Genomic DNA, 12,712 nt, shown 5'->3' with positions numbered 1-12,712 from the left:
AGAAAGATTGATTGATGGTGGATTTAGATTTGGAAGGAGCATCAGATGTCATCTAATCCGACCTTCTCATTTTACAAATAGAGGAAGAAGGGATTTACCAACGAGATCCCCAAATAGTAAATAGCAGAGTTGAGATTTGAGCCCCTCTCTTCTGACTCCAAAAATGACATTCTTCTGGATCACATTCATGTAACATGGTGATCTGAGCAGTTCTGAGATCTTGGTAATTTAAAAAAAAAAACCTTTTAAAAAATAATTTGAAATAAGATATATAACATATTTTATTCATTTAATAAAATATATATAATAATACATTTGGTTTATTTAATAAAATAAAACAATTTTAAGATTTTGCTTTTACTACTAATCTAGGGGATTTATTAGAGGGAGATGGGGTGTAGACAAGCTGTTCAAATTTCTCACCTGCTTGTAGTTTCAGGCAGCATTCTTTTACACTAAAGGGGTTATCAGTGTTCTTTGAAATTCCTTCTAGCTGACTGGCTGTGCAGGTTCCTTTGCCCCCTCCCACCTCATCCCCTCTATTAAACTTTAACAAAACTGTACTGTTCTCTTCCAAGGCGTCCTTTGATCTTTTCTTATCTATTTTAACAATTTTGTTGCAGTCCCTTTTTTTAATAGTGAAGGAAGGAAAGCAACTCTGAGATGAACTGAGGCCACAATTCTCTCCTCTGTGGGGCTTTAAGGTTTGTGGAGTGTTTTCCCAGGTAGCTCTGTGAGGTAGGTGGCCCTTGTATTATTATCCTCACTTTACAGATGAGAAAACTAAATCCCCGAGATGCTAACCAACTTGTCCAGGCTCACAAAGCTTAATAGAAGTTATATTTTGGTTCCTGCCTGAGTTAACTATTTTCTTATTAAATTCCTTATTGATGCTCTCATCTAATGAAAAATTTCACTCTCTCCAATCCCCACTTCCACTTGCCCCCATCTCAATTTTAGTGCACTGGGAAGAACCATGGGTCTCAAGCCAAAAGATTTAGGTTTATATTCCACCTCTGCCACCGAACTTGGGTGAGTCTCAGTTTTCTCATCAGTGATATGAGGAATTTGGACTACATGATCTCTAAGGTTTCTTCCAGCTCTAAATCTATGCTCTCATGCCAAACATTTCTAAAGATAAAATGAAGTCATTTGGGCAGGAGAATCTGCTATTTCTTGCTTCCCAAAATGCTCCACTGAATGAAAAATGTGATAGCTGCTAGACTAAGGCATGTAAGCTGAGAAGCAGCTAGGTGCATGGTGGATGGAGTACTGGATCCAGAGACAGGAGGACCTGAGTTTGAATCCCATCTTAGTTCCTGGCTATGTGATTCTGGGTAAATTATTTAATCTCTCTCAGCTCAGGTTCCTCTGTAAAATAAGGTTAATCATAGCCCCTACCTTCCAGGACTGTTGTGGGATGTCAATGAAATGGCATGACAGTGCTCTAAAAATGGGAGCAATTATTATGAGTTCGACCTCCTCTCTTCTGGTCTCTATTAGTATCAGAAGAATCTAGAGCTGGAAGTCAATTTTGAGATCATTTATAGAGGAGGAAATCTGGGTTCCAAGGAATATCATTAGCATGCCCACAGTCTTCAATCTGGGACCCACTTCTGGGCTTTCTGGCATTAAGTCCTCTGCTCTTTCCACTTAGCCCTCCTGCCTCTTTTGATTCTCCAAGTGACCCTGTGCAGTAAGCAGGCAGATATTCTCACTATCTGCATCTTACAAAAAAAAAAAAGGAAAAAAAAAGAACCCAAAGCTCAGAAAGAAGGGACACATAATGAGTCAGGGGCATTACTGGAAGGAGAACCCAGGTCTCTGGACTCCCAGTTCAATTTTGTCCCAGCGTAATTGTTTTTATGATTTATCCATTCTAGATTCTATGGAATTGCTTGTATGTTATCTCTGCAGTTAGAAAGAGAGCTCATTGGAGGCAAAGACTATCTTTGCCTACTTTGGCATCCCCATGCTGGACACATAGTAAATACTTAAATACTTGTTGCTATAATAAATGCTTACTGACTTGTAGGCAGTAAGACTTGGGCAGTAAGCATGGCATAGTGAAAAGAACACTCGATTGTATGTCAGGAAAACTGGGTTCAAATCCTAAATCTGCTATATGACCCTGAGCAAATCATTTATCCAGTCTGAGATTCCATGGTCTCCTGTAAAATACAGGGATCTGGCAGGGTCCTCTCAGAACCCTAGGAAAATGACCCCCTTCTCAAATTCCTTTCAAAACAAAACGACCCTCCCTTCTCACTAAATGGGAATCTTTCTCTCATTAACTCAAGGCTTTTTGAACCTCATTGAAGGACTCCCAATAGGATCAGCCACTGTTTATGAGTTTGCAAAGCACTTTACAAATATTATCTCCTTTGATCCTCACAACAGCCCTGGGGAGAGAGCTGTTCTTATTCTCCATCACATTTTACAAATGAGGAAACTAAAGCTGACAGAGGTGAAGTGACCTGCCCCTGGCCCCGCTTGTATCTGGTCTTCCTGACTCCAGGTCTCGAGTTCTATCCACTCTCTAAGTAGAGAACCATGGGCCACTGTGTGGTAGAGAGAGTCCTCATTCAGACTCCTTCCTATGCCTTTTCTGCACTGAGATGCCACTGAGTCTTGAATGGAGATATCCAGAACCCTGGAGAGGGGCTTTGGCCACCATGTAATTTTACTTGCTATCAGCAGGTGGAGCTGTAACACAAGTCAGGGCAGCAGGCTCCTATGTCAATTTCGATGTCAGTTTCTCGGTTAGTACACCGAGAATCTAGACCCTTGTAAGGAGAGAAACTAGGACTGTGGGCTGGAGGCTTCTTTGGGGAAAGGGGGCGCAGGGGGCAGTTCCTGCCTCCTCCAGGAAGATTCCCAGCATTCCAGCTGAAAAGAAACTGATGAAGACAAGCAAAGAAACATTCCCTCCAATGCCTGCTGTTTGGAAAGCCCAGACAGATAATGCCGGAGGTTCCTGCTCTTATCCTTTTGGGGGAAATGACCAAGAGTGAGACAAAGGGAGGAGAGATGTCCAGGCAGAGAGTCACAGGGGGGCAGGAGGAAGAGGCGATCACTCTTCATTTCAGCTGAATAGCTAAGTGGTGAGTGTTAGGGCTGGGTGAGTGGGGACTGGAATTCGAGTAGGAGGCAGGCAACCTCTGGGGGCAGTGCAGAGTGTTCTGCACTTGAAGTCAGAGGTCCCGAATTCAGATCCTCTTCTGCCACTTGGTATTCCCCAGTGATCTTGGGCAAGTCCCTAAACAAGTCTGGGTTTTCTCAGTTGCCCAATGTATGGGGTGGGGAGATGATCTTCTCTAAGGTGTCTGGCAAGTCTAAATCTGTGATCAGATGGGTTCAAATAACAACTCATTTCTGTGAGTTAAATGATCATGAACTCATTCCTATGGGTTAATAAAAGGATGTTTAATATATAATTTAATATATAATAACATAAAAGAATATAATTTCTTTGAGTGCATTTTTTGCTGGGACATTCTTTCTTTCAATACAGATTAGCACCTGTTTCCTCTACATAAAATCCCAGACAGTTGCCTAGAGCACCAGAGATGAAGCGATTTGTCCAGGGTCAAGTGACCAGTGTGTCTTAGAGGTAGAACTTGAACCCAGGTCTTCCTGACTTCAAGGATTACTTGTTTGTTTGTTTGTTTTAAAACCATTACTTCTTATTTTAGAACCAATATTGTGTATTGGTTGCAAGTCAGAAGAGCAGTAAGGGCTAGGCATTTGGGGTTGAGTGACAGCTAGGAAGTGTCTGAGGTCAAATTTGAACTCAGGACCTCCAATCTCCAGGTCTGGCTTTCAATTCACTGGCTTTTCAATTCACCTAGCTGCTCCCTTATTTATTTATTTATTTATTTGTTTATTTGTTTATTTATTTATTTATTCATTCATTCATTCATTCATTTATTTATTTATCTATCTATCTATTGATTTGTTTATTTATTTTAGCTCTTCTGTTTTAGGATTGATATTAAGTGTTTGGAATTAAGTAACTTGCCTAGGATCACACAATTCAGAAGTACCTGAGGTCAAATTTGAACTCAGGACCTCCCATCTCCAAGTCTGGTTCTTTAACCCCTGAGTCATTTGCTGCTCCTGGGGATAACTCTTGATCTATTGTACTCTTCTGCCTATTGTTTCTATAGTACTTTGTAAAACAAACTTGGAGTCAGGAAGATCTGAGTTCAAATGTAATCTCAGATACTTACAAACCGGGTGGCCCTGAGCAAGTCACTCAACCCCTGTATACCTCAGTTTCCTCATCTGTAAAATGGGGATGATAATAACATCTTTCTCCCAGTGTTGTTGAGATGGTCAAATGAGATAATATTTATAAAGTGCTTCACAGTGACAGACATGTAATAAGTGCCATATAAATATCAACTATTAGTAGTAGGAGTAATGGTAGTAGTAAGAGGAAAATCAGAGGAGAGGGGTGTATTCAAGCCCAGGGAGAAGAAAATATTTTGGAGGGAATTATCCATTTCCTCCCAGTAGCTGCCATTGCTTTCTTTAGTTTTAGCCATTTCTGGACAATGTGTTTCTGCTTCTAGCCTAGTTCAGGAAGGATCTCAGGGATGTCCCTTTCGTGTGGCCGCCAGTTATCCAGATTTCCGACAGAAGTGGTGTTTCCTCTGGGGAATTATATCGCTCGATTGAATAATGTTAGGCAAAATCTCTTCCACTGTGAGTACAATGACTGCATCCTTTGGAGCTGAAAAATGGGAATGGGTTGAACCTCCTTCTCCTGCCTCAAGGCCCCTTGCAGGAAGGTACAGACAGCGTCCACCCCTGAACGAGATTTATTTCTCTTCCCAGGCTCCTGACTTTAGGGGTTATTTGATCAGCTCCATGAATTGCATGACTGACAATTCCTGAGTGGTGACTGATTTGGGGAACAGCTTTGTTTACAAGTTATTGCCCCAAAGGTTCAAGTAAAGAGGAGATGTTCTTGCTATGGAATAGAATTCCGTTTGGATTTTTCATTTAATATTTACATCAGGCAATTCTGTTTGGATGTTTGGTCAAATAAGCTAATGCTAGAGAAATAACAGACTATGGGAAAGTGTGCAGGTCTAACCCTGTCACTCCCCTACTCAAGAAATATCAGTGACTCCCCAGGACTGCCAGGACCAAATAGAATTTCTTCTCTCATCACTGAAGCCTCTTCACATCCTGGCCCCTTCCTAACTTTCTAGGCTGTTTATATTTTTTTCATTTCCTCTACGTAGTCCTACTTATTGCTCCTTGTATGCCACACTCCCATCGCTCATTTCTACTCTTGGCAGTGGCTGTCCCTTCTTCCTGGGAGCTCTCCCACCTTACCTCTGCCTCCTGCCCTCCCTAGCTTCCTTCAAGACTCATCTCACATCCCACCTTCTACAGGGACCCTTTCCCAGTGCCCTGTCCCCATCCCAGGCAAAGACAACTCAAAATCCCATAATTCATGCACTAATTCTGTCTCTGCTATATGTGTTGTGTGGCATGTTCACTCTCTTGTCTCAAGCCTGAATGGCTTTTTTTAGACCCACGCATCTATGGAAGTTATGTTTGAGTCAGTATCTGGAAAATAGGAATGCAGACATATGGTAGAAATGAGGCAATCTATTAAAAATTCTTAGACAACCTCAACGTGTTGTATAAACATTAGCTATTGCTATTACTGGGCAGTGAGGTAGCTCAGTAGATAAGGCACTAGGCATGGAGTCAGGAAGATTCATCTTCCTGTGCTCAAATATGGGTTTAGACTCTGGGCAAGTCGCTTCACCCTGTTTGCCTCAGTTTCCTCATCTGTAAAATGATCTGGAAAAGGAAATGGCAAACCACTCCAGTATCTTTGTCAAGAAAACCCCAAATGGGGTCACAAAGAATCGGGCACAACTGAAATGACTATTATTATTATTATTACTACTACAATTAGGATGGGCCTTGACCCTAGCTCTGAGGCTGGCTTTCTAGAAGGTCCTGTGGTGCGGCTGAAAGAGTCTCGCTGGATTTGGAGCCTCAGCACTTGGGTTTGGCTCCCAGCTCTGTCTTAGCCCTGAAGTCCCTGGTTTCCTCTGAGTTGACTCTATAATCCCCTCTTCTCCAGCAAGCCTTCCTCCTTCCTCTTAACTCCCCCCTGCCCTCTTAACTCCAGTGCCTCCCCTTTGCTGATTATTTCCTATTTATCCTGCCTCTAGCTTGCTTTGTAGATATTTATCTGCATTCAAGTGTGAGCTCCTTGAGGGCAGGCCTCTTGGCTCTTTTTGTATCCCCACAGTGCCTAGTGCCACTTGGCAGGTGCTTAATAAATATTGGTTGATGGCTGGATTTGTCGTCTCTGTCTGGCTTTTGGCAGGTTCCTTGGCTTTTCTGGCCCCCAATTCCTCATCTACAAAATGAGGACGGTGGATTATTTGACCATTAAGGCTCCTCCCATCTATTTCCCTTCCTTTGTGGAGATTTCCTCCCTCCCAACCCCCAAACCCTCAAATGCCTACCTCTTCCAAGGAGCTTGGGGGACTGGTCACTCGTCCCGCTCTCAGGAAATGGCTGCTCTCCCCCTTTCTCCACTTGCTTCTTGTCCCTCTTTCGGTGAGACTCTTGTTCTCTTTGTGATTTCTTCCCCTTTTTGCTGAGGACCGACTGAAGCTTTCCCAGGTCCAGGCTGACATTAGTGACCACCAGCTCTTTGTAGTTGCCAAACAGGCTCTGGAACAGCTGGAGATGCTGCCCCAGGTCCTGCTTCATGGCCCTGACATCGCTCTGGAGGTTTTCCACAGACAGATTGAGGGGTAATATCCTAACAGGATGGCAGCACCCTTGACTGTTGCTTAACTGGGACTCGAATTTCTCCATCTGAGTGTTCAGGTGTGTGATCTCTCTTTTCAGTCCAATCAAGTCATTTTCTTGGAAGCCATCCCCATTTGAGGCTTCGTGGTTGGGTTCCAGATGTTCTGCTCCGCTTGGAGGTTGAGGTCCAGCCTCAACCCGTCCAGGGTCTGATGACCTACGTTCCTCAGCACTCTCCAGTAAATCTACCTTCTCCCTGAGAGATTTCAGGTCCAAAGCTTGCTCCTTCAGTCTGTTTGATGTATAATCAAGGGCATCTTCAATTTGAAGATAGGTTAAAGACAACCCAGTGTCCTCCTCTTCAATTAGCTCCTCCAGCATTTCTTCTCCAAAAAGAGTGGCCAGCACAGTCTGGTGTCTCAAGGCATCTTCCAGGAGGGAGCCAAAAGAATTGTTGAGGTAGCGGATTTCCCTGAAGATGTGCCTGTCCACCCTCTTTAGCCCTTCTACCTCCCCTGCCAGTGCGTGTACCTGGCCCTTGAGCCAGGCTGCACCCACTTTAGCACGGGCAGTCTCCTCCTTCTGGGCATCCACGGACAAGGCAAGGTCCTCTACAGCATTGCGCAGAGCCTTGACTGAAGAACTCTCCAGCATCTTCTGGTCCTCCAGGGTCAAGTGGGTTTCTTCTAGAAAACGAGTGGCATTTCTCTGGTCCTCCCGGAGGAGGCTGAGGTCAAAGTATAGTTTTTGACAATTGCAGTCCTTCACGTACTTCATCAGGTCCAAGTGGCTCCCCTGGAGGTGGTGGAGAGTGTAGTTCAGGTCTAGGATCTGCCTCTCAAACTCTTCTTTGATCTCCTCCATTATGAGGGACTTCTCCATTAAGATGACCCTGAGTTCCTCAATCATGGCCTTGTTGCTTCTCAAGGTGGCCACCTGCCCTTCCAGCCTGGTGCCAAGCTCAAAGTTCTCATCCGAGTCTATGAAGAGTTCTTTGATATCTTCCTCGTGTTTGGCAAGGGTCTCATTGAGTTGCCTGAGGGCACTGAGGACTTCTTCTTCCCTCCTGCCAGAAGCAAAGTAAAGCTCAGAGAGGTTGCTCTGCAGCTGTCCTAGCTTGACCTGTAGGTCATCCTGTCCTTCCTTGGACTCCACAGTGCTTGTATTGGCCAGTTGCAGTTGGACTTCCTGGTACTTCTGGAGTTTCTTCACCTTCAAATCAGTATCTGCCCTGACTTCAGACAAGTTGTGGTTCAAGGCAAGCTGCTGGTCATGCAGCCGATTGTTGATGTCCTGCCGAAGCTGGTTGACTTTCAGAATGTTTTCCTGGACTTTGGACTCAAACTTGGTGCCTAGTTCCTGAAAGTCCATCTTGGGCACAGCCATCTCCTGGAATCTCTCAATGTTGTGGCGATTGGCCTCCACTTCATGCGATAGATTCCTTACCACATGAGAGAGATTATGGAGGCTTTCATTGAAGCTTCTCCACATGGGGCTGAAATGATTTTTCAGGAAAGCTTCCACATAGGGTAAGAGGGCTTGGTGAAGGGATTGATCTCCAGACCCTGTAAGCAACAGATGGAAGCATTTATATTGGGCCAAGGTAGATGGATCTCCCTTCCTGGACACTACTGACCCAATGGCCTTGAAGGCATAATCAGGCTCTAGGTGGTGATGGAGCCTGAAGAGAGATTCTTCTCTCCCACTCTAATTCACTAGCTAAGTGTGGATCACTTAGAACTGACTAGCAATGATCATTTCCCATGTCCTGGCCATAAGAAGTAAGGCATCATGAGAAGGGATAGGTCTGGCCAGAGAATATCTGGAGGGTGGCATTCAGTCACACAGTGCCTCATTTTTAGGAAAGACACAAGCTGAAGGTCATCAGAATGGCAAGGGGTTTACAGACCATGTTATCTCAAGGTTGGTTGAAGGAACCAAAGGTTCAGGGGGAACGTGAGAACTCCTTCAAGTGTTCAAAGGGCTGTCATGATGAAGAGGAACTCAGAGGGCAGAACTGAGAACAATGACAATGTGGACTTTTAGCTCTGGAATAAGGACCAATTCTCTAACAATTACATCTGTCTACAGAAGGGGTCCTCGGCACTGGTTTAGATGGTTTAGATGATGACCTGGGGGGTATGTGGGAAGCTGGGTTTGAGGTTAGATATGGACCATACTATATGTCTCTAGGTCCCTTCCAGCTCTACAATTCAATGATTCCATAGCCTTTCCCAAGATTTCTTACCCAAATACTTCCTCAGAGATGATTAAGCTCCCATTTCTCTTCATGTCAATGTATTTAAACAATTCACTTTTCAAGTAGTCAATCAATATACATTTATTAAATGCCTACTATATGATAGGCATTGTGCTAAGTTCTAGGCATGGTACTCAACTTAGGCAAATTACTAGACTTTGAACCGAATTAAAACTTGCTTACCAAGTCCAGTTAGATTTGCCTCCATCTCTTCAGCTGTATGGTTACTTTCTAGGGACTTCTGCAAATCCAGAAGGTCACTGGTGGCCTGATGGATGTCATTCTGAAGGTCTTCTAAGAGGTTCTCCTGTTGCTCAATTGAACTCTGGAACTCACTGGGCTCTCTGGAAGGTGGAGCTGTTTATGAGATAGACATTAATCACAACACAATCCATAATACTTTTGTACTCTAAGAAATGATGAGCAAGATATTGCAGAAAAATCTGGAAAGACCCACATGAACAGATGCAGAGTGAAATACGCAGAACCAGGAGAACGTTGTACACAGTAACAGCAATATTGTGGAATGATCAACTGTGATAGACTCAGCCACTCTCAGCAATGCAATGATCCAGGATGGTTCTGAGGGACTGACTTAGGACAAAGAGTGCTCACCACCTTCAGGGAAAGAATTGTGGGAGTCCGAATGCAGATCAAAGCAGACGATTTTTCACTTTAGTTTGTTTGGGGTTTGATTTTCTATAGACATTCTCTTACAACAATGAATTATATGAATATATATTTTGCATGATAATGCATGTATAATCCAAATCAAATTACTTTAAGAAAGGGATAGAGGGAGACAATTTGGATCTTATCACTTCAGAAACTCATGCAGAAAATTGTTATTGCATGTAATTGGTAAAATAAAATATCTTTTAAAAAACAATGCTGGCCATATATTTGGGGTTTGAGGGGGAGAAAATAATACCTCACCCTGACCCAGAGTTTAATTTATGAGGAACCATTGGAATCGAAGGCTCTGACATTCCAGAGGCTACGAGTTACTCTATACTGCTCTCAGGTCAACATCTAGCATTTAAACTCCACCCTAGGGAATACCAAGAAATACTATCTTGGCCCCTCCCAGGTTTTGTCCACTTTTCCAGATGGAAACAAATGAAGGATGAAGGATTATTTCTGAAATATGGCCTCTGCTTTGAGTGATTGGAAGAAGCCAACAGGGAGCCAAGAACTGGATCTTGGGGTGGGAGGAGGTAGAGACAGAATGGAAACTTCTCATGAAAATGCATTTTCTGTTTCTAATGCTGTCTCTCTGTCTCTGTCTCTCTCTGTCTTTCCATCTCTCCATTGTACAGACAGACAGACAGACATATTCCTAACACCTGACATATCATAAGTACCCAATAAATATTTGTTGACTGACTGATAGTTCCCAGATCCAACCAAAGACAAAAGCTACTAGGGAAGATGGGGTCTGAGCACCTATATCTTTCACTCCCAGTGGCCCATGGAAATCAATCCCCAAAGACCCAAGTTTCCCCAAGCAGGAGAGCATCAAACCAGTTTCATGTTCCAGGGCTTCTTCCCAGGGGTGCTCTTTCCCATTTCTCTGGTTGTCCATTTCTGTGATCAGTGAAGGGTCTGCCAAAGAGAGGTGGCAGAGGGGGGTCAGGACAGTGCATAGAGAGATGTTAAAATTCTTTGAGCGGGTAATTCAAAGAGTCAAGAGGATGGCCAGGAAATGACTTTGGCCATGTTTCTGAGTCCACCTTTCTTTCCACTGGTCTACCAGTATTTCAGAAGTAGCCAGGAAAAGGAAGAAGGGCTGAGAAGGAGCCAAAGATTGTCCAAAGCATTGGATGGAGGAGGAAAGAATAAGTAGGAATGGGAAGGGGATTATAGATTTTAAAGCTGGATGGCACCTTGACCATTTTATATGACTCCCCCCTCATTTTATAGATGAGGAAAATAGGCTTAGAAAGGGCCCACTTAAAACACTGTTCAGTGATGCCAACCTGAGTGCAAACAGTATTGGCTGACATTTATAAGGTGCTTCAGAGATGGCTTTCTGTAGCAGAGTTGGGATGTAGCATCTGTGAGAGAGGGGAAGTGGGGTAGGCATTGAGGGTGCTAGGTTGGGCAGTAGATGTAGAATACCGAGTCTGGAGTCAGGAAGAATTGATTTCAAATCCAGCCTCATACACTAGCTGTGTGACACTAGACAAGTCATTTAATCTCTGTTCCCCTCAGTTTCCTCAATCAAATAATATAATGTTGTAAAAAACACATAGCATAGTGTTGACACATAGTAGACCCTTTATAAATGCTTATTCTCTTCCCCTTCCCCTCTTCCTTGAATCTGAAGTAAGCTATGATTGGCAAGAAGAGTCTCATGGGAATGAGGATATTCCACTTAGTCATCTAGAGATTCTTTCCTACGAACTCCATGATTAAAGCTATACCTTCCCCACCTCCCCATCTCTTATGACCTGGGGATCAGTCTTACCATAATGTTTGCAGTCAGTCCCAGTGTAGCCAGGACAACACTTCCAAACCACAGAGTTGTGGACTTTCTGCTTCACCTGGTATACTGGCTTCAGGGAGACCCGGTACCTGGAAGAGGAGGAGACCTTGGGGAACCATTGCTGACTCAGCTGGAATGTGCTTCTGCTCTTAGGAAAACCTGCAGGTTTGTGGATTGACTCTCACCTCTACTCCTTTCCCCCTGCTCCATCTGAGCAGTCCACTCTTCCCTGATGCTTTCCTCTTTCTGGAACCTTCTTGTTCCTCCCAAGTCAGAGCAAGACACTCTGACAGTTTCCCTTGATGTCACCTCCAAGCTGAGTGGAGAGGAGAGGAGAGAGGGACAGCATGAGACAGAGAGAGAAGGGGAGGAGAGAGAGAGAGAGAGAGAGAGAGAGAGAGAGAGAGAGAGAGAGAGAGAGAGAGAGAGAGAGAGAGAGAGAGAGAGAGGAAGAGGGAGAGAGACAGAGACAGAGACAGAGAGACAGAGAGAGAGGAGAGAGAAAGAGAGAGAGGGAGAGGGAAAGGGAGAGGGAGAGGGAGAAGGTGAGGGAGAGAGGGAGAGAGGGAGAGAGGGAGAGAAAGGTGCTGAAGCTCTTCTCTCATCAATACCCCATATCACTGAAATCCTACTCACATGACTTTGACCTTCTGACAATCAGGAGTCCCAGGAGGACAGGGCTGCTGAGAATGGACAAGGAATTTCTCAGTTTTGCAGGAGGCTACATAGGTGATCAGCCTGGACTGCCGGTATGGGCACCAATTACTAGAAAGAAAGGGAGGGGAATCAAAAGATTACTCTTTAATGTTTATTTCATAGTATCTCAATCTCGGCATTGGAAAAGCTCTTGAAAATCATCTTGTCTGAACCATATATTAAGGGGAATCCCCTCTACAATATTTTCAACCACTGGTCTTTCAGCCTCTCCTTAAAGACCTCCAGTAATGGGGAACCCATTGCTTTTTAGGGCAACTCGTTCTGCTTTGGACCAGAGTTCTGATTGTAAGGTTTTCCTAATGTTAAGCTGAAATCTTCCTTTCAGCAACTTCCATCCATTCATACTAGTTCTGCCCAGTGGTGCCAAGTAGCATAACTGTAGACCCTTTTTTGTATAACTAGTCCATCAGATACTTGAACACAGTCTTCATTTTCCTCCTATCCCCATC

General features: G+C 44.0%; 1 protein-coding gene across 2 annotated transcripts in view; it reads right to left on the bottom strand.

The window, feature by feature from the left end:
• Positions 1–12,712, bottom strand: part of MMRN2 (multimerin 2) — a 45,373-nt gene that overhangs the window by 5,571 nt on the left and 27,090 nt on the right. Inside the window, exons 2-6 of one of the 2 annotated variants that reach the window (XM_007478030.3) lie at positions 12,183–12,311; positions 11,529–11,635; positions 10,583–10,663; positions 9,242–9,415; positions 6,507–8,363 (exon numbers count right to left, since the gene is read on the bottom strand). In XM_007478030.3, coding sequence (XP_007478092.2) covers positions 6,507–8,363; positions 9,242–9,415; positions 10,583–10,663; positions 11,529–11,635; positions 12,183–12,311 — 2,348 coding nt within the window. The remainder of the gene's footprint in view (positions 1–6,506; positions 8,364–9,241; positions 9,416–10,582; positions 10,664–11,528; positions 11,636–12,182; positions 12,312–12,712) is intronic. The other variant, XM_007478031.3, reaches the window with a different exon arrangement.

The sequence above is a fragment of the Monodelphis domestica genome, chromosome 1 (assembly GCF_027887165.1).
Source record: "Monodelphis domestica isolate mMonDom1 chromosome 1, mMonDom1.pri, whole genome shotgun sequence".
In the NCBI taxonomy this organism is placed as follows: Eukaryota; Metazoa; Chordata; class Mammalia; order Didelphimorphia; family Didelphidae; genus Monodelphis; species Monodelphis domestica.
Note: the sequence above shows the minus strand (reverse complement) of the source record. Positions and strands in the feature narration are given on the sequence as shown.